At 39.5% G+C, this 22,510-nt stretch overlaps 1 protein-coding gene across 6 annotated transcripts in view; it reads left to right on the top strand.

Annotated features, from left to right (window-relative positions):
- The window catches only part of BTBD9 (BTB domain containing 9), a 289,544-nt gene extending 267,712 nt beyond the window's left edge, over positions 1–21,832 (top strand). For all 6 annotated transcript variants that reach the window (XM_025197813.1, XM_025197814.1, XM_025197815.1 and 3 more), the window contains 2 exons: positions 843–921; positions 11,786–21,832. In XM_025197813.1, coding sequence (XP_025053598.1) covers positions 843–921; positions 11,786–11,980 — 274 coding nt within the window. In that variant the 3' untranslated portion in view covers positions 11,981–21,832. The remainder of the gene's footprint in view (positions 1–842; positions 922–11,785) is intronic.
- The last annotated feature ends 678 nt before the right edge of the window (positions 21,833–22,510 follow it).

Below are 22,510 nucleotides of genomic sequence, written 5' to 3'. Positions count from 1 at the left end.
GGAGCAGGAATGGTTGGGACCAGGAAGAATGTATCCTGGGGTTCTGGAAACAGAGCCATCCCTTATGGGGAGCGAATCAGGGAACCTGCCCTGGGCCCTGTGCTTTGGGGGGCTCTACGGACAGTGCCATACAGACCCCACTGGCTGCCACGTGTTCTGTGCTCCAACCGCTCGCCACTCCCCCACACAGCCTGATACGTCCCAGGCCCCACACACCCCTAGGGTTGGCTCTGGCTGGAGAACCACAAATTGTTCATATTGTCTCCATGGAGCAGGCCAATGGTAACTGAACATGTGTCACTTAATGTGATCTGGAGATGCTCCTTGCCAAGAAAGTCATGTTTGTTACAATACAAGCCCACTTTGCATGAGTTTTACTGCTTGAACATGAAGATGCTGTCATTTTAAGTGAATTGAACACATAGTAAGTGCCTTGTGTGACATGGCCCTTAGTCCATATCTGGTGTTTCCTGTGACTTCTTCTTGGACATTAACAAGATGCTTTTCCTCATGTATTTCTGTTAGTGAAGTTTGCGATAAATTTAGTATCGTGGATATCTTAGACTTCTCGCTCATAATGATTCCTATTACTATTTTTATAACAGTCTTTAACAGTAGCATGAGCTTTACTCTGTAATATTTGTAGTACAGAATTGTGCATGAAGTCAGAACACTTGAAAAAATCTAAACTGAATCAAGAGTGCTGGAAATTCAGACCTTGAAAAAATAATGTCCACTTCTGTCTTTATTAAATGATGTCCTGTATTAACACTTGAATGGATTCTTTCACTGCTACCTGTAGTGTCTCTGCCTAATACCACATGTCCCTCTGCCTTTTGTAGATCTTGGCAAACAATAACTTTTGACAGACAACCTGCATCCTTCATCAGAATAGTTGGAACTCACAACACAGCTAATGAGGTAAGGTCTGATTTTAAGTACAGAAAAACTAATATATTCCTGACAGAAATATAAAATTTCCTCAGTTTTTATGTTAAATTATTAATGCTGTCTAAAATGCATGTGTTTCTTAGTACATTCAGGCATTCTAGTCAATAAGAGGAAGTACATTTTGTTCAAGTGTTCAGGAATTTTGTCATCATCTTTCTAGAGAGCATCAGTCCTTTCACAAGCAAATATAAAAACAAAATGCTTTCATGTTTTGTGGCCTTTACTAGGACATTATTAAACATTTCCCTAAGGCAGGGGTTAGCAGGTCAGATCACATGGGCACTGGAGAAAATAAAATAAACCCTGCCTGTTTCTTTTTATCTCACAGTATTAAATCCCCCTGAGAATAAATAAAAGCCTAATATCCTGTTTTCTACAAGAAGATCATACTTAAATGAGATTGTACTTCTTTTAGATCTGCGAGTTAAGAAATCAGCCAGCGAGTGATGACTATGTTACGTGGTTATCGTAGGTGGCAACTAGAGCTGTACGAAGCTTCAGTCCCTGATTTGATTCGGCGGAGATTCAGCCTGATTCAGTGACTGAATCTCCGAATCTGAATTGAATCAGGAGACCCTTTAATTTCTCCAAATCAAATCAGAACCCTCCGAATTGATTCAGAAAGATTCGGCGATTTGGACATATAGACACAGCTTTAAATGTTTTTTCCACATACCTCAAGGTACCAGGCAGCTCATGAATGCTGAGATGCTGGGGCAGGTGGAGCATCCCACTGCTCAATGCTTACTGCTGTAACAGATTACTGCAGTGACATTATTTGACTGGCCAATTGACCATCTTCCAACCCTATCTGTGATTAAATCTCAGTTTGTTGTTGTGAGTATTAGTGAGAAAAGACTTCATGAGTTTGGTTCAACCTATTCTTTTTCTTATTTTATTCTGACTGTTCTCATTTTCATCAACAAGGGCTTTGTTTGGTGATAAAAACTGTGAGATAAAATGCACCATAAATGAAACTGGCAGTAATTTAGGAGCATAATTGTTGCTCAGCTGGATCATGTCACTGATGCATTTAGTTGGTATCTTATCACCAGTGGTATACCATATCAGAAGCTTCCAAGGAAGTATAGCATAATCTACTTACAGGAATTTTCCTGTCCTTCAATAGTTAAAGTTGGCGTACACCCTGAAGAACTAGAGACTTTTCTAGTGTAACCATCTAAATGCACCTGAATATTTCTAAAGAGCTACATATAGTGTAAACAGTTTATGCAGTGAAGTTTGCCTCTTATTCCTTCAGTGTGTGCAAATTCACAGCATAACTATCTACATTGTAGCTTGAGACAGGACTGTAAATAAAGGTTGCATTGAGGCCTCTCACTCTTTTGGCATTAAGAGATGTATTTCAATGTAAATTTGTTCCTAATAATTATTTTGCTCCTCTTCTACACAAAAATTATATTCTTGTTCAAGAATGCTAGAAGGACATTATATGAGTTGCACCTGTTGCTGGGCTTGGTTGCTTCTGTGTATATTAACTAATCAACAATCCATGAGGTTCCATCTTCAGCTTCTCCTTTCCAAAGAGTGCACCTAGATTCTCCAGCTTTTAAATTGATCATTTCCTTGTACTCCTGATATTATTTCTATTTCCAGAGTACCTCTTCAGAGTAAGGTACTCAGACCTTTGCACAATATCCCAATGATGGCCTCAGTAGACTTCAGAAAGACCACAAGAAATTTCCTCAGGTTTATAAAATGTTTAATCCTTCTGTTTTATTTCTTGTAAAGCCCTGTGCCATCTACTTCCCCATAGTCTTTCAGCTACAGTCACTTCTTTTTTCTTCCTGAGTTTCAGTTCTGATATTTTTCTCCCATTGAAATACAATAAGCTTGCTTTGCCTGTTTCACTGCTACTGAGTTGTGAACACTGTATGTCTTTTGTCTGCCTCCAGCAGTTCTTCATCATCTGTTAAAGCCTTCATCTATCTTTCCTTCCAAGTCTCAGATAAATAAAATACGGTGTTCAAAATTACTTCTCTTCCCAGGTAGTCTCCTCCCTTTACGTTGTACTGTTTCCATTTGCATGCATCCTTATTCTTGGGACATAATTCTCATTTATATTAAGACCTCTCTGCATTGCTCTGGAAGTACAAAACAGCTTCAAAGCATATTAAATTATATTTTTGCCAGTTTGAACACCACAAAGCTAATTTACACCTATTCTAGGGCCAGCTGACACTTTTAGAGCAGTCTGAAGGGACCTTAGTGCAAGTGAAATCCTTTATCTTTTCTTTATTTTAACTTCAGTTCTAAAAATCCATGAAAGCAGCAGAATTTACACACAGTTACAAATCAGGGCAGAAGGAGTTAAGCACTCACGCTTTAAACTTTTATTCCTAACCTTTGTCTTTCGTGCTGCACTGTATCAGAAATTCAGATCCAAGAAAATGATGTTTACTGCCTGCCTTTCTCTCATCCACAATTTTACCTCTTCAAAAAGATATTTGTTTGATGTGATCTCCTTTCTCTGAATGCACGCAGAATTCATTAACGCACACTTTTCCAGGTACTCACATATTTTAGCTTTGATTAATGTTTCCACTGTCTTTGCCCCATATGGAAATTAATATTGCAAATCTGTAGTTTCTAGATTTCCCTAGATTGTGTCTACTGTGGATTTTAAGACTGTTAAAAGCACATGTGAGAACACATGGGATTGTCAGAATTGGCAACCATGTAAAAATGGCAAAAAGGCTGCATTTTATGGTTTGTATGAGAATATAACATATTGCAATATAATATCGATTGCAAAATCAGCAGATTAGGATGCTCAAAGGAACCCACTCCTACCGCAGCCCAAGAACAGAGCTTCTCCATGAGTGCAAGGAAGCCTAGGGCTTCCAATGGCATACTTGTTTGCCTGTACACTAATGCCAGAAGTTTGGGGAATAAACAGGAGGAACTGGTCCTTCTGCTAAACAAAAACGACTACAATCTCATAGGGATAACAGGGACCTGGTGAGACTCCTCCTATGACTGGACTATGTGTATAAATGGCTATACGCTGTACAGGAGAGATCATGCTGAAAAAAGGGGCGGGGGTGTAACTCTCTATGTGAAGGAGAGCCACACATCCCTACAAGCTGAGACTGACATCCAAGGAGGACGACTGGAGACCCCTCTGGGTTAGAATACAAGGGGAACGTGGCAAAGGGGATACAATGGTAGGCGTCTACTACAAACCTCCAAAGCAGGAGCAAGAGCTTGACCATGAATTTGCCAGGGAACTGGCCAAGGCTGCACACTCTTGTTGCATGGTTGTCATGGGAGACTTTAACTACCCGGACATCTCATGGGAAGAGCACTCAGCCAAATCCATTTGGTCTCAAAGCTTCCTCACATGGGTGGATGAGCTCTACCTGTCTCAAGAAGTTTATGGGCCAACAAGGGGTAAGGTGCTGCTGGACCTGGTACTGGCCAAAGGGGATGATCTAATCAGTGACCTAAGAATCACAGGAAAACTGGGTGACAGTGACCACGAGTTGATCACTTTCACTATCCATCACAAAGCTGGCAAATCAGCCAGCAATGCAGTAGTCCTTGTCTTTAGGAAAGCCAACTTTCATAAGCTTAGGAGGCTTGTTCTTGAGGCCCTGAGAACCCATGATTTGACAGGGAGAGGAGTTCATGATGAGTGGTTGCTCCTTAAGGAAGTGATCCTAGAAGCACAAGGGAAGTCCATTCGAGCCCATATGGGCTTGCAAGGTGGGCAGATGAAAACCTGATGGCATTCACTGCAGAGAAATGCAAGGTGCTCCACCTGGGGTGGGGGGCGGGGAGGCAGAGTAACCCCGCATCACAGTTATAGGCTTGGCAGTGCTACACTTGCTAGCACCACGTTTGAAAGAGACTTGGGGGTCATGATTGACCACAAGATGAATATGAGCCACCAGTATGATACCAAAGCTGGCAAAGCAAACAAAACTCTGGCTTGCATCTACCAATGTATCTCAAGCAAGACCAGGATGTCATCCTCCCACTGTACTCGGCCTTGGTGAGGCTGCAGCTGGATTACTGCATCCAATTCTGGGCTCCACAATTAAGGAAGGACGTGGAGAAGCCTGAAAGAGTCCAGATGAGAGCCACATACATGATCAGAGGGCAAGAGAACAGGCCTTATGAAGAGAAGCTGCGAACTATGGGGCTCTTCAGCCTGTAGAAGCGCAGGCTCAGGGGTGACTTGGTGGCAGCCTATAAGTACGTAAGGGGTGTGCATCAGGATTTGTGGGAACGCCTGTTCACCAGGGCACGCCAAGGGATTACAAGGTCCAACAGTCACAAACTCCTACAAGATTGTTTTAGGCTGGACATAAGGAAAAACTTCTTTAATGTCCAAACCACCAAGAGCTGGAATAGACTCCCCCCCAGAGATGGTGCAAGCACCTACTCTGGACACTTCTAAGAAACATTTGGATCCTTGTCTTGCTGGTATCCTTTGACCCTAGCTAACTTCCTGCCCTTTGGGCAAGAGGCTGGACCCAATGATCGTATGAGGTCTCTTCCAGCCCTAATGTTTATGAATATCTATGAATAACAAACTAAAGAAGCAGCATAGTCCATTAGAATGAACACAGGTCAAGGAGTCAAAAGCCATTGGATAAAGTTCCAGACCCACTGAAAACAATGGCAAAACTTTTACTGACTTCAACAAAGCCACAATTTCACCCTTATATTCTAACCTTTATTTTGCCCTTACCCATGTTGCATGGCTTTGGGCAAGTGACATTTACTTCCTGTTTTCCTCATCTTTAAAATGGAAGGAATAATACTTGGAAGAATCTACTCAACAGATTGGTGAGAATTAACTAGTCAGTGCTGATAAAGTGTGTTGAAGATGTACAGGGTGATGTATGAGGAACTATTGAGTAGAAAAATACACAAATACATCTTGTGATCTTGAGAATATCCTAATTTAAATTGCAGCCTGGTACAAGGAGGTCTGGCACCTGCATGTTTTGAATGAGATGTCTTAAAACCTAAAAGACCTGCTTAATTATAAGTATTACACAAGCTTCAGTTTCACAAAAATCTGTCACTACTTTTTCCACTTCCAGATGATTTGCAATATGTCTGCAGAATGTTAACATTTGCTGTTTTCTGTAGAGTTTGGGGATGAATTTCATGTGACTCCAAAGTTTTGTTAGTCTTTGCATGTTTTGTTTTTATCAGTTCAGCAAGATCCTTATTTCTTGTGGTATTTTATCTGCCTCCTATGGTAAATGTATATCTAATTCTTTCATCTGGTTCTCATCTTCCTTCGTGAATACAGAGACAGGCAGTGGATTCATTAATTTTTAGCAACAGTTACTACTTCTGACAAATTCCCCTAATATCATGTCTTGAAGACCCTACTGCCTTCTTCAGTGACCACCTGTTCCTTATATACTCCAAGCTATTCTTACCATTTATCTTAACTTCTTATGAGTCTTCGTTTTATTCTTCACCTCTGAGTTTCCTGCTCTCTAGTTTAATTCTGTAATGTTATGTTCTTATGAGCTTGTTCAATATTTCACCTATTCTGTCTTTATTTTTCTTCTATGTTGTATTTTGCTTCATTTAACACAGATTAAGATTGTTCTTCTCACTTTGCTTATCACTAGATGGCAGACATCTATTAATATACTTTTAACACAGCCCATTTCTCCTCTGTTGTTTCTTCCTTTGATTTCACTTAAACATTTTTCACCTTCTTACAAAATTTATGCTTTTTGGTTTTTAATTGTGTCTATTTAACTCTCAGGTATCAATGACTACTTTTCTTAAAGGGATATAGTTTTTCCTCACTGAAGCCTATTGGCCAAACTCCAACTGACTTCAAAAGGAGCAGGACTGGGTCCATAGTTCCTCCTTTGCTTAGTGCAGCCCAGTTGGCTGTTCTCATCAGGGTGCCTGCAAATGTTTTACTCAATGTATTCCTTCTGTTTAGTGTGTCCCAGTTTATGTCTAGATTATTGATGCCCATTAATATTTCACTGTTACTGTTCTACACCCATCACAGATCAATTTTGGTTATTCACATCTCTCCTCCTCCTTTTAATCATTCAAATCAGGTGCTGTGTGGCAATTTTTTTTCATTCACTTACTCCCTTTATCATATTCAAGCTATAATTATTCTCTTCCTTTCCTTTAATTCCTCTAGGATTCCTTATCTCAGTTACTTAGTGCATTATTGCTTTCAAATTAATCTGGGCACATCCTTCATTTGTGTAATTCTTCTCTTTCAAATAACCAGATACAGTTGCTCCCAAGTAGTAGAATTCCTCATTGAAACAATTTTAATTTTAAACATATGGGGCATTGATAGCATAGTTTCTATAAACCTCAGCTCTAGTATCTGCATCCCCCTAGGTCTACCAGCACAGGGATTTGCTGGCTTTTAGGGGATGATCTCCTATGAGTTTTCCCATATTTTTCTCAGGACAGGTTGTGTTTTGGATTGCGTGGTTATGGGAGTTCTTTGACACTGAGCTTCTTATGTGAATGTATTTGTTTAATCCTTGTAAACTTTTTCATCCAATCCTGTGCTTTGCATCTGTCAGTAGATCTGAAAGTCACAGATTTCTGACCCCATGTTACATTTTTGCATGTTATTGAAGCACTCTGTCTCCCCAGTATCCTTTCTGGTGTAGAAAGTTTGGCTCCACTCCTTTGCACATGAGACTTTCATAAAATCTCCACAAGAAGTACAGTAGATTCTCATATTGGACCATGTGGCTGAGACCTATATTCCTGCTTTCATAAAGAAGTGCCTGCATTATTATTTGTTTTGTAATAACTGTGTTTATGTATGTAAATCAAATACTGGCTGGAACTGATGCATTCAGGACTGTGCTTCTGGATTTCTCCTTTTTTTCATAGCTGCTTTACGTATGCTAAAGTAGAACGTAATAAAACACCTCTTAAATCTACAGTGATGTTAATGTAGCAGATGTTGGGATGATCATTAGAGCCTGGTATGAAGGAGAAATGGTAAAAATGAAAGCTATAATTTAGAAGCCATGTATTTCTGATTTTATGGACTGATATCAGATAAAGGTTAGCAATATCTGTACTGTATAAAAAGATGCATCACAATCTAAATGTAAGGTGAAGTCTTAGATGAGAAACACTGTTAGTGTAGGATATTGTAGAAGCATGGAATCATCGGTGTGTCAAACTTGTGCCCTTGCCATTTGACCAGACTGCTTTGCAAGGAAAGCAGTGTATTATAGAGATGCACTGATGAGCTATAGTCCATTTCCACAAAGTCCAATACTAATAATGGAGGCTGGGAAAATGACAGCAGCTGTCCGATTAAAGGTTTTCTTGGCCAATACTGATAGCCGATTATTCACCAATCATATTGGTCGATACTGATCCAATAGCCGATTTGGTTACACCCCCCCAAAAGGGTTTATTTATTCTAGTACTTTAAAATGTACTGGCATAAATAAACCTTTTTTTGACACACTCCAGCAGCCTCTGGTGCCACATGTATCAGTGTCCCAGAGCTTAAACATGGTGGAAGGGGTGCTTGAACTAAAGATTGTCGAATGAGATTTAGTTCAAACATTGCTGCCACCATTTGCAAGCGCCGGGACACTTTTAAGCAGGGCAGAGCCAAGCAGGGCAAGGGTGGACACAGGCTGCCAGCTGCAGGCTCGGGGCTGTCTGCTCTGATGCCTTTGCTTCAGGAGCCCCATACCGGCCATGTGTCCCCTGCCCACCCAGCAGCAGGAGACACAGCTCACCACCCCCACTGCTGCCAAGCACAGCAGGTGCAGGGGTCCCGGGGCAAAGGCAGCAGAGCAGAGAGCCCCAAGCCCATAGCGAGCAGCCTGTATCCATCCTGCGCACAAATCTGGGGAGGCACATGCGCCACCCATGCCTCTCCCAAGGGGTGTGCTCAGTAACAGGGAGCCACGCTACTTGCGTGAGCTGCCCATTGCTCTGTCCTGCTTCCTGTCCCATGCACTGCCCTGGCTGGGCAGTACCCTCAGCCCCAGCCCACTCCCTCCTTCAGCATGGGAGCCTTGATCTGTGCCCCTTCCCCCCCCACCCCCATCTCCCTTCCCTCCCCTGTAGCCCTTCTCCTCCATAGACTTACCTGCAGAGAGCTGCTGTCCACACTGCCCAGCGGTTTTCCTGGCGGTATGTATGTGTGGCTGTGCACATGCATGAGGCACCCTCTGCATCTTGCTCCTGGCAGCCCAAACAGGACTTCTTGCAGGCTGGAATGCTTCCCGCCTGCAAAGGGAAATCCACCATTTTCCAAGGGAACCCGGGTGTCTGGGGGTCCTGGCCAGAAGGCATAGTTAATTATATTTATTAGAGAACATTATTGGCTACAACAGCCAAAAAAAGCCAGTAGCCAATAATGTAAATTTCCCTTTGATTGGTGCCAATTCAATATGCAACCGATATATCAGTGCACCTCTAGTCTTTGAGAAATTCCGTTCATGAGGGGCATCCTAGCAACATACATGCCAATGCAGAGATTAGTTTGTCTGTAAAAAAACAAAAAAACAAACAAACAAAAACCAAAAAAACTCAAAACCAACCTAACATGTTAATATATATCACACCAAGAATTGAGAGAAAATAACAGGACAGATTACAAAGTTTTAAAAAAGGAAGAAAAAGCCCTGCATTGCAAGAACTCTGGCACCAAGGGAGAGACAGGAAATTATAATAAGAGAGAACTACAAAGGACACAATGACACAGTGACTGTGAATAAAGCTCTGTGGGTTTCATACACACTGTTGGGTTCTAAATTAGCTCGCACCTCTCAGAAAAAAAGATCCAGGGGCTATTGTAGACACACAGTTCAGTGAAGATGTCTGCTCAATGTGCACTTGTGCAGTGACAGTCAAAAAGGCTAATAGGATTCCAGGTTGCATTAAAGAGAGGGTAGCAAAAAATAGAGAAGATTATAATGGTCCTACATGAATCAATTGTTTGTCCACACCTTGTATTCTGTGCTTGGATTTAGCCACTTTGCCTCAAAAAGATTATTGCTGAACTTGAAAAGGCCTGAGAAAGGACACCTAAGATTGTAAAAGGTTTTAGAGGTTTAACGTGTACAAGATGAAATTTTAAAATATTTTTAAAAGAGGAGAATAAAAAGAGATATGATATAAATATACAAAATAGTGATGTAGTAAAACTTGCTCTGGCATTCTTCTTCAGACAGCACCATGACAAAAGAACAAGGGGACATTCAGGGTGTGGACACTTGAACAGTTTGATCCCTTTCACAAGGGGAACATTTCAAAAGGGCAGCAGCTGGTCCATTTTAATTGTGTGTGAACAAGCTGAGACTGTGTCAAGCAAACCCAGTCCAACTTTAACCCCAGTAAAGGAGTGTTCAAATTAGGGCAGGTTTGCAGCATTTGAATCATTCTTAGTTTGTTCACCCATAACAATTAGACTGGATCAGCTGCTGCCCTTTTCAGATGTTACCCATTTGGAAAGGGTTCCAAGCCTTCAAGTGTCCATATCCTGAAAAAAATTTATGGGCAGCAATTTTTAAATAAATAAATAAAAAAGATTTCTTTGCATGGTGTGTACAGTTCATTGCCTTGAAGAAGGCATTGTGAAAAACATTGATAGCATTTAAAAGAACCCACTGAATATCTACAGGAACAAGGGTCACACAAGTGTCTCGGGCGGCCGGACGATCGCTGATTTAATCGGACGTCAGGCGGGCCGGCGATGGAGAGGCGAGACAGCTTATTGGTTTTAAAAGATTGCTTTTACTTACACCGCGTGGAATGGCAGCGCAGGCTTCGAGGTAGCTTGCTTGCATTGTCACGGATAGCAAAACGAGTTACGAGTTAATGAGTTTATGAACGAAAAGGAACCTGCAGGATAACGGGGGTACGTCAGAAGGACCCGGTGACGGGGAGATATTGGTGGGTGATCAGTCCGCCAAGTTTTCTCGATCGCGCTACAGAGTTCTCCGTAGTTACTCTGCCGCATGCTCAGAGGTCTCCGACTTGGGCGGAAGCTGCATGAACTTTTATATGTCCGGAGTAGCCAATAACGGACTGCTAGGTAACTAATGAGGCTGAATGTGACCAAATTTGAAAGTAACTGCGGTTATTCAGGGCAGTTCTGTTGTGACAGGGGCACTCAACTCATTTGGTTATGACAAGTAAATAGGAAAGGGGTTTTAGAGAGACTAATTTCATGCTATCAGGCTAAGCTATTTACCTGCATGGTAGGAAAGGAATTCCCTTATGTACTGTTGGTACAACTGACCAGGTGCATCTCGAGATAGTTGGCCTTGCCTGCTACTTGAAGTGAGATGCAGCATTTGATGAAAAAGTGGTTAGAGTGGCAAATCCTATGTTTCTATATGCTCCAAGATCCTTTGTCTGCAAAGGCATTGCTGAGATACCAATTTTGAGACAGCTTCATCTGCATTACAATTTAACTTTTAGTCATAGAAAATATAGATTTTCATTCTTTTTCTGAGATTTAATTAAGTCACTTTCATTGTTATTTGATATGCTGTTTTGCAAAAGAAATGCTGTTTATAAACCATAAAAATATCTCTGTCTACCTCAAAACAGTCTTCCTGATGTCAGGCTTAGCATCTCTGACTAAACACTTACAAGAGAAAAAGATGTGTAAACCAGAGTGTTACACGGGCTTTAGTCTCATTGTTTCATAATGCTTCTGAAACCTGAATACAAAATGTTAACTTCTTGATGCACTGTTTTAACGTGGACTAGTGTTGCTTGCATGCTTCAATGTGTCGTTTAGTTCCGATCACATTTTTGCTGAAGTTTAATTGTTTTGCTTTATCTCTTCATTTATTCCCAGGTGTTTCACTGTGTGCATTTTGAGTGTCCAGCACAGAGCAATACTCACAAGGAAGAGAGTAGCGAGGAAGTGGCAGCAACAGAACTGGGGACTGTTGGACAGCAGCTTGTTTCTCACCCAGCTCGACCGTCAAGCACGAGTTCCCTGCACTCCCTCCCTGGATCCACCTCACGTTCGCAGGTTCACCAGCCATAAAGGAAATTGAAATGGAGCTTTTGCAGCCCCAATGATGCAATATGAAATTATTCACAACCTTCTTAGGCGGGCACCTTTTCCCTTGTTCTCAGTGAACAAAGGGAACCATGTCCAGCAGCTGGAAATGCTGAAATGGAAAAGGCTTCCCAAGGACACAAAGGGGCTGCTTCATACTCCTCAGTTTGCTCAAATCAAGCTGGTCATAGGGGAGGGGGCGGGGGAAGAAAATAGGTCTTCAATCTTCATCAAGTCTCCCATTAACACCCTACCTCTCTAATCTAACCAAGGCAAGGAGAATGGAAGGCAATAAAAGGCAGAGCCACGTTGGAATACAAAAATGGTTTATGAACAGTAGAATGGAAGGGATATGAAATAAGTATTTGTTACCTGAAGGCACCCATCAGTAAAGAGAATGTTTATCTTTATGGAACACAGCGCTATAAACCATAGATTGTTTTTATTTTTTTAAGTTGTTCTCAATCTGTATTCCTTTGTAAATGGTAAGCTATTTTCAAAATCATTTTGACTCTATGTCATACTTGTGTTTTGGTTGTAGCAAATGAAGTAAAATAGATTAGGGAAGTGGCAAGCATGGCTACCTGTTGAGAGGCAGACTTCACTCAACTCTGCACCAAAATGGCAAGAAAAGCCCCCATGATACAACAAATTAATTCATAGATGTTTATTAATTCTCACCCTGTTTGCCAATAATTCTTTGACTTATAAGATTGTCATTTCTTATGTATATTCAAGTGAAAAATTCTTAGTTTAACTTACAAGTTAAGAAACAGAGTTATTGTCCCTCTTAAAGATGAGTATTCAAGTTAAACATTCATTGCTACGAAAATTGTTGTAGATTTTAAAACTGGTTATTTTTGTTTGGAAAAGCATCTGTATGATTTATATTACTGATATGCTGCTGAGCAGAGCCAGGAACACAAAAAGGAAAATTTGCAGTCCAATCTTTTTTTTTCCAAGAAAAGAATAGACTGTCATGTTCAACTAGGGATTTAGAAAGCCACTTATAAGCTTTTCTCATAATCTTCATAAAAAGATTTCATTTGACTATTACAGTTAGATCAGGCTCTTGTTGGCTCTTGCTTTAGTAATTTACATCCCAGAGTTAACTATCTTTTACAATTCAATCAGATTGCCTACTTCTTTACTTATCTTGAACCTTTTTACCCAGAGTCATGCAAGGTTCCCTGATCTCCAGTTTGTGTGACTCTTAGCAAAAACACTGTGGAATACTCGTCTTGCCAGTGTGTGAAGAAGAGGTTTTACTTTTATACAAATACTCACGACATTGGCAAAAGTCCTTAGGAAATATATGTTTTTTGGAGCATCTGCTGTCCAGGTTTTATCAACTTGGAAAGGATTTTTTCCCCCTTTGTGTAAAATAGCTTTATCAGAGTAAAAAAAACATGTCAGATTAGGGCTTGTTAAATTGCATGCAACTTTCCTTTTCTTGAGCATAGTGATATATGATGAGTTATATGCTTTTTGCTATATTGATATATCAGCTTATCATACTAGTGGAATTAATTTCTCTCTGCTGAACACCAATTGGGCTAAAAGCAAGAAGGAATACTGAGCAAGGTGACAGAAGCAGCAGACATTTAACAGAGAAGAAAAGATATACACTAATTTATTTCCTATGAAGTTGAATAATTTTGTCAAGAACTTGGTAATAGCTTTTCTTTCCTAATCTCCAAGCCCATCTTTAGACTTTTTGATATTTGCCCATCATTTCTCACCATCACCTGAATCATGATAGTTCTCACTGGAGGCGTGTAAGCATTGCATTAGGTACTACACTTTGATATGTGCCATCCCTTTCTCGTTGCCCTGCTATGTAAAGGTGTCAAAGTAATGAGATGTTTCTGAGTAAGAAGCCAGCCCTGGCTGCTGAATGCCATGTGTTCATTCTGCAACCTTCTGACTATGCTGAAATTCAGACCATGTAAGTGGTACAGAACTTGTTCATTAGCTTCAAGTACAGAAGTAAAAAACAAAATGAGACTAAAGGTTTCTTTAAAAACATAAAAAGAATAATTCCATACTCTTGATATAGTCTTTACTGGACCTATTGAGATGCATGGGACGTACCTTATCTTTCTTGGGTTGGTCCTTCAGTTTCAGAACTGACAGCACTGGCAAGAGGCTACAAATAAATTAATAGCTAACTTCACTATTCTCAGATTGTGGATAAAGAAAAGGACATTATTTTCTAGTGCTGTTAGCATCTTGTTTCTTACCTTTGTAGGGAATGTAATATAAGAATCAAATAGAACCAAGCCAGTTGTTCTCTGGCTTAAATTGTCACAAGGAAAAAGCAAGATTTGTACTTTCCAGACATGCACAATTATTTTGTAGACTACAACTGAGTCAAAAACAAAAACTCCTTAAAAGCCAGTGGTCTGTACACCTCTTTGAGTTATTTTCTCTGAACTTGTCCTCTGATTCTTGATAGATCAAAGATATAGAAATATTATAGATTTCTTATTTCATCTACTGAGGTATGAAGAATCTGAAATATCAGCTGAATAGCACAGTCAGTGTGCAAATGATTCTCAAAGCAAAAAGCAACAGGACCTGTAGACCTTCTAACATCCAAAGAAAGGATATCAACCATTACTGACACAAATTATTAGAAATATAGGAGTCTTCTGGTAGCATGGTTTCCAGTTACATCATGCCTTTTTCCCCACACCCTTAATTGCTTTTTGTGACAATGAGGTGTTTTCAATCTCTCTCTGAAGTGCATCTGGAGTCAACATAGAGTTTTCAAAACTTTATAGGACAAATCTTCCTGCTATTTCCTGTTTTGTGGTTTGAATCCCTTAGTCTTATATGAGAGGAATATTGTTAGTGGGGTTTAAATGACAGTTATTGAGCACCTCAGCTTTACTCATTTAAATACCCACAAATTCTGTTTATTGCCTTGTATATTCCTCTGCTATGAACATTCTGTTCTCAGTATAATGTGCCATTGATGAAGCAGAAGGAAGATATCACAAGGAATTCATTTACAATTTAGTGTAAACTTCCTCTATTTTTTCTAAATATTATCTTCAGTGTGTGATTGCTGCTTTACTAAACTCTGAGTTTCGTATATGTCACCTATCTATACCTGTTTTGTCGTTTGTTTCCTGGTAGAAAGAACTAAAATCGTAGTTGTGTTATTTGACTATAACATTAGAAAGTCTGCCACTGCAGAGGGGTGATATATTTTATAACTACTCTGAACTGCATGCCACATATGCATGTTTGTGATTGACATGGAATAGAACTGACCAGATGTGCTTTGGCTTTCTGACAGAGACTATTACATAGTTCTGTTAGCAGGTCTCTGTTAGCAATGGCATTTGCTTCAGTTGTCATCACTGAGCCATTACTCCTGTTTAGTACTTAAATAGACTTTGAAATCTATGATGATAAACTCTGCGCTTTTTCCCCATATTTCATTTCCTCCGTTTCTTTTCTTCAATGTAGACTAGCATCTAAGTTGGGTGGAGCTCAGAAGTGTTATCTTGTAAAGTTTATCTGTTCAATGAAGTGACTCTTTCTTCTAAATACATTAAAAATACTTTGTTCCCAGAAACATTTGGTAAAAAGGGAAAAAAAAGCTGACATGTTTTTAACAAGAATAGGACTTTATGTGTAAAACTGATTTCTCTGGGAAAATGGGATTTTGAATTGAGCAAAAATTGCTCAGCTCTCTTTTCAAACTATTGTCAAACTATTTCAGTTCTCCAACAAGCTCCTGAAAGATCAGTTTAGGCTTTCTTTAATTTAGAAAGAAACAAAAATATAATTTTGGCTTTCTATAGCAGGGGGAAGTAGGGCACCACTGAAATAAACGAGTATTTTTATTTGTCTATAGAGAGATATTTGGCAGTGTAGAGACAGTGTTCCCTATTTCATAAGACTTCAATTAAGAAGTTCCTTTTGACAATGAAGAAAAGTGTTAAAAGCAAAGAAAATTAAATTTGTTTTCTTCCAGGAATTTATTTTTGTAGTATGTTCTTTTTATTTTAATCTTACCTTTTGCCAAAATGGCATGTTCAATTTGAATTATAATGAGACAAGTTAATCCAAGGTTGATGTGAGAGACTTAGCACAGAAGAGAAATCACCCTTTCTGTTGAGGAGAGAAAGTGGCTTTTCAGTGAAGCTTGCTTCTTTTAAAGCTACATTTATTTCTGTTTCTGCAGAAATCAATTCTGCATGTTTATCCTCACAGCAACTCCTGCTAGAGTTCAGTGTTCATCAGTAATGCTGGAAAATTAAAATGCAGTTAATGTATCTTCTCCTTAACTCTTTTTTAATTATTATAAAAATACATTAGAGAATTTTGTGTGTAGTATCTGTCCCAGGGAGGCTCCCGTAAGAGGAAGAAAGGAAAAGGTCATGTTATCAGTAATTCCAGTTCTGTATGTAAATGAAACAGATTTTTCTAGGGTTACTCAGATAATCAGATGTGAAGTTTTAATATCCCCCTGATTGTTTAACAATATCGCACATACCCAAAGTCAATGAAGATAGCAGAAGGTTGAGTTAATGAAGTTTATTATTGCATTATTAAAGAGAAATACTAATTCTGCTTGGCCAGAAGGTATATTATGCCCACCCAAGAATGTTCAATGCAGGATCAGAGATTACATGGCACTTTTTAGATTTTCTGACGAATTGAAATATTGCACATTATTTTCCTTTAAAAGAGTATTAGTTCTCCTTATATAATTTTGTAAGATGTTCAAACACTATAGAGATGAGCTAGGAGTAAATGTTTAAGTAGATACTTTGGTGATAGTTGCAGTATAGGTAAATATCAAAGCCAGTAAGAGTAAGGCTTGTATGCATGTGTAAAGTCATATTAGCTGCTACAATGCTAAGCATATTTCAGAAATAATTTACAGGTCCTGGAGGGTTCCTGGAAGCCTGATTAAAATAATCTTCTATTTGTATAGCTATTAATGTTTGTCTAGACTGGAGTGTTTGGTCACATTATAACTCAGTTAATTGCGTATTAATTTAAATAATACAATTGTGAATGCTAATCTAAAGGCTCTACAAACCTTTGTTCCAGGATACGCTGGTGAATCAGGACATGGAAGAGACATTTGGATCCCGGAACAAACATTTGTGGTGTGTCTAATTAAACATTAGCTTGTGTTAATTTGACCAAACTACTAATCAGTTAGCTTGAGGTAAAACAGACATTTTTCACTGGGGTCTAAACTCCTGTAGTTTAGCTTTTATTTCCATGGGATAAGAGCCTGCACACATGCAGTTACCATGGAGCAGCTGATAGGCAGCAAATCACCACCCAGTTTTACCTTATGTAACTAGTTGATGTGTACATGCACTACACAAGAGACTAATACCTGTGCAAATGAGTATAAAATGCACTAAATTTATTTTCACACAACACATGAGCAACTAACTAAGCAACATTGAGACAATAAAGCCAAGGGCACTTTAATGTTTTGTCCAATTGATAGGAACTGGCAATTTGGCTGTGTTACATAGAAAATAGAGTACTTTGTAGCTCTATCTTCAAGACAGTAGTATGGACAACAGAAAGTAAAAATCCCACATGAGCCTTTTTAGGCTGTGACCCACATTCTCCATATAAGGGTGAGTTTTGGTAAGGGCACTTTGGAAGTGCATATATGTCACACTGGCTACCTCTGTCCTCTCTGTTTTTGTGGCTACCATTTGGAAAAATACAAGACTTCATTTGAATGCTTTGATACATGTAGGATCTGTGCCTATATCTCAGGACAGATTTGGGCCATTTGTTATACATTTAAAAGCTTACTGAAATATTGTAACTTATGAAATCACATTGTCATTCATATTAGACAGAGAATCCAAAAGAATGACTGTGACATGTAGGAGTCTTATGTGGGAAACTGAAAAGTCCTCCCATTTCCCAATAGAATGACTACAATTTACAACTAATGGCAGTTCAGTTACACACCATGCAGGAGTTAGTTACTTTCAGTAAATGAATAACCAACCTTACTCTGAGAGTAATGATACCCTACTGACGTTCATCGTTATTACCCAGTCAGACATCAGAGAATTATCTCTTTTCCCTCCACCCCCAGTCTAATAGAATGATGGATTATATTTTTTCTCAGAACATTGAAATGCATCTGTTATAGAAGTGCTATGGAAATTGCAGTTCAGATTATATCAAGTAAAAATATTTGTGGTTGGTAACTACTATCTTCAGAGAAGGCAAAAAGAGGGCCCCCATCTGCTATTACAGGCCCTGGGATTTAGTCAAGGAGGAAGAGCTGCCTGTGAAACTGCATTGTTGGTGCAATATAAAAACAGCTTCGCTCTCAGCAGTTCTGCTAGATCTGTTTCTGTACTGTTACCTCAGCCCATCCAACTCTGTGTGCCATCTTTGTTAGCCAGACCTCACTTCAGCAGAATGTAAGTGGCTTCTTCAGAGTTTTCATTGTTGTCCAATGAGTCATGAAAGCTGGCAGACACATCAACAAAAGTGTCTGTTTTAAGGGATCTGAAAGACTGAGAAAGTTGACTTAACTACCCCTTTCAAGCAAAATACTGTTTATCCAGAAGTCAGATGTCTTCTGCAACTTGTGGATAAGCAGGGTTGTACAGTCCTCATTATTCAGACCAGTGCCTGCACCTTTGCAACCATGTGCCATGTGATCTAACTTGGTAACAATGTTTCATTTTCTCCTTATACAAATGGTAGTGAACCTGCATACCTAGAAGAAAAGAATTCATTTTGCATGATCACAAGTTTTAGATTATACAGTTACCTACTGAGTTAAAATGACCATGTGAGCAATCAGTGATAAATACTACGTATTATATTTCTTTATGTATACAGATAGGTGATGCAAAGAGGTTTCCTATTATTAAATATTCTCCTTTAATGAAAACATTTTGATTGTGCCCTTGAAGTACCATCTGCCACAGATCTTGTCTGGTATCTTCTTCGTCTGTCTCTTGTTTCTTGCTTAATTCAGTCACTGGTAGACAATGACATTTTTCATGGGAAGATCTCATAGAAATTTGACAGACTGAGAAACTATACCTTCAGAGCAATTGCTAATGAGCTCATTGCAAAGCAGCTGAAGCAGGTTTCTTCTGTTTTATACTTTTCAGGACTGTATAGTGCAGGAGGAAAATAGGGGTGTTGCCTAAGACACATAGGAGTATTATAAAAAATGGGAAGAGATTCATCCTAGGGTGCAAAGGGAATTTATAATGACACAATTAAAGCTAGATGCTTGCAGGGAAGTCCAAAATACCATGACCTGATGTGGAGGACTGATAAGATTCTGCTTTGACATTTGTGTTCGTCCACCTCTGATATTTTTGTAGCAAAGTTGTTCAGATCTCCTAGTTTGGGCATGTTGTACAAACACAATGTACTTTATTGGTGGCTTTAGGAGGTAAACATTTTGAAAGAATGTTTAAAGAGATCATTAACAAGTTCACTGGACTCCGTATGTTCAGAGGATAGCTGTGTACTTTTAGCAGTGTGGCATTTGGTAAAAGCCTGGACTGTAGTTGCAAACATGCAGGCATATAATATGTGGCATAAAAAGTGTGTCTGTCACTTCTGTTTGCCTCACATGGTGCAATTCATCCACCTCTATCTTGATTCATTGCTCGTGTTGTTTTTCCTCTTCCCTCCACTTAAACATTATGCTGCTTTAGCTGCAGCCTTCCCTAGCATTATTCTTTACATGTTCTTCTGAAAGTTGATGAATTAGAGAAGTGCTGTTCACATCTCTGCTAAGTACCTGAGTAAAGCGTGCCAATTCCAGTTGTTTACTTCCGAGCTTCTATGATGAGTCAGAAAGCTGAGAATTGTTAGTCTACAATATCCAAACTAATCTGCCCAGCCACTGGGGAAGCACTAACCCTTCTGAAAACTGTGTTTTCATAATCTGCTATGGCTCTGATCCAGCACCCTTGAAGTCTGAAACAGAGTCACCATCAATAGGGGCAGGATCAGAATCTGTTTGGAAATCTTTAGCTTAAAAGTTAAGCACCCACATCAGCTTTTCTTCACTTTTGAAACACAGCAGATGCCATGAACAGTGAATTTATCTGTTGCATGTGAATGCTGTTTGTCTGATGAGCTGCAAAGGCGACAGTGAATCTTAAAAGAATTCACTGATGTGTCTTTCCAGAGCAACATACACTGAGAAGATAATTTAGTTATCTCTAGATTCAAGCATCAGGTTAACAGCTTAGTTTGTTTTTGAGAAATATAACTTTCTCTTAGGACCCAGCGTCTAGTCATTAGTAAACTAAGATTCTAGAGGCATGAAGTTCTTATCATATTTTTTCTCACTCTTTTACTGAGTTTCATTATTATCATTTTAAATAATTGGGTTTTCTTTCTGGAATGACTGTTAATGCCATTGTTTCAAAGCTCATAAAAGAAACATTAGAGCCAGGCTCAATGTGTATAGGATCTGTTATGAACTTCTCCACTCATCTCTGTCAGTGCTGTTCTTTCCTGACTTAGAGTAAACTCATAATACCTGGTCCTGTTCTTTCCCACAGCAGCAGTTGCCAGTTGTACCCTGTGAGGGTGATTTTTGTGCATTGCTGCTCCGTGCCACCTTTTCTCTTTACCGGGTTTCATGGTCCTATGCTTCCATAGCTTGATTCTAAACTACCTCAGACCTTATTGTGAGAGAGATCAGCTGAAGTTCAAGTCAGTGCTATAGGATGGAGCCCTTGGGGGCTCTTAAAATGCCCGTGGATATGTAGATAAACCAGCCTGCCATATAGTGACTTCATTTTCAGGAATGCTCCTCCAGAGAGAGGTACTGATTGGGATGAGTTCACAGGCAGGCCCACTCAGGCTTATACTTGTCCCTCATTCTATGAAAACCTTCAAAAGAGCATGACTTCTGACAGTGCCACATGGCAAATAAAACACTTACCTTATCCAATCTCCTCCATGTGTTTGAAGGAGCATGACATTGTTTGCACTGGACTACTGTAGCCTCTCTTTAACTGTGACAACCTCTATAAAAAATGCTTTGTCGGTCCACAACGCCTGGCTGTTGAAAGAAGTCGTGCAGTTGTTGTGAACTGTGCTTATCCTGTAGGAATACTTCCACCCACAGCATGCTCTTACGACCTTGGTGACATTTTTATACTGCAATGTATTTGCATTTCTAACCATTTTGCCTAATTAAGTTTTAAGTAGAACCCCAGTCCCAGATTGTGCTGCAGTTATGCAATCAATAACTTGGGAACTGTCTGGTCTTCTAAGTTATGCATTGGTCAAGCCAGTAAACCTCTTTAGTACTGAATCCCTGCTGCTTTTGGAACTTAACCAACTGGTATGTATAAAGCAATTAATTTGTAACATGAAATTTTCTATGACCATTTAGAAAAGGAGATATCACAGTTATGCCGTAAGTTTTATCTCCAAGAAAATGTGCGAGTTTGTAGTGAAAGACCATAGAATTGTAATACTGGCATGAGACAATCAAAGCATGCCTAAGTATTTGATTAACAGCTTGTCTTAAAAGCTGTCAATTTTGGAGAGTGGGGGAGAGTATCCCTGGATTTTTTTTCAAGCATATCAGACAGGGAGACTGCTGAATCCACCTTCAGCTACCCAAATTAATGCAGGACCAGACAATGCTCAAAGCACATGTTAAAAGTAAAACTGCTATGCTTTGTATTTATTTTTAGGGGTGTTTTTTCCTTTAAAGTATGTAGCTTATGCAGGAAAAAATATAGATATATATTTAAAATGTTGAAAACTAGAAGTGCACCTTTACAAGAATAATGTAGGTGTGATTTGAGGAATAAAGTGATCTTTTGTGCTTAATCTCTTGTCTGGAGTTTTCTTGCAAAAATAATGACAAGTTTTGATAAATGGTGTCTGATGCTGCTGTGTGTTGTGCCTGAGGAGGGAGGAGTGTTTGGGCAGGTTTCTGCATGTCACCAAACAAATGGCAAGGGACATTTGGAACAGAATGTATAATACCACAGTCCTGTTGCCAAAATTGTGCACAGATTGGATTGTGTTAATTATGGTCTTAACAGAAGCTATGGAGTCTTACCCATTACCTGGACTAGCTTTTTTGCCTCCTATGTTCCTCAAATGGGTTAATTGCCTTGTGGGTTAATTACCTATTGATCTATTCAACCCACCTTTGCCTCTCTCAGCAGTGCCCCCTCCCCCTATCCTTTGCATTTAAATTCTATTCTATTTAGACCCCCTGCTTTCTGCAAGTCCATTCATAGCATCTGACAAGGTAAGCTGTCACCTCTCTGAATCAGTTAGTCTCTAAGGTGCCACCCTGCCTTACCTATCACCAAAAGACATCACAGAAAATTTGCCCAACATTTTTCAATGCCAGCATGAATCTATGTAACCATTGGGAACATCCAGTTCAGTAGCTCAGTAGGCAGCCGTAGCTGCCTACTGAGTTCCTTCCACAGTAGCTTCTGGGGTGAAAATATGTGAAAAGAACATTGCAAAAGAAATAAGGGG

Source organism: Alligator sinensis, unplaced genomic scaffold (assembly GCF_000455745.1).
Source record: "Alligator sinensis unplaced genomic scaffold, ASM45574v1 scaffold198_1, whole genome shotgun sequence".
Classification (NCBI taxonomy): Eukaryota; Metazoa; Chordata; order Crocodylia; family Alligatoridae; genus Alligator; species Alligator sinensis.
This window is presented reverse-complemented; position numbering and strand designations above follow the sequence as displayed.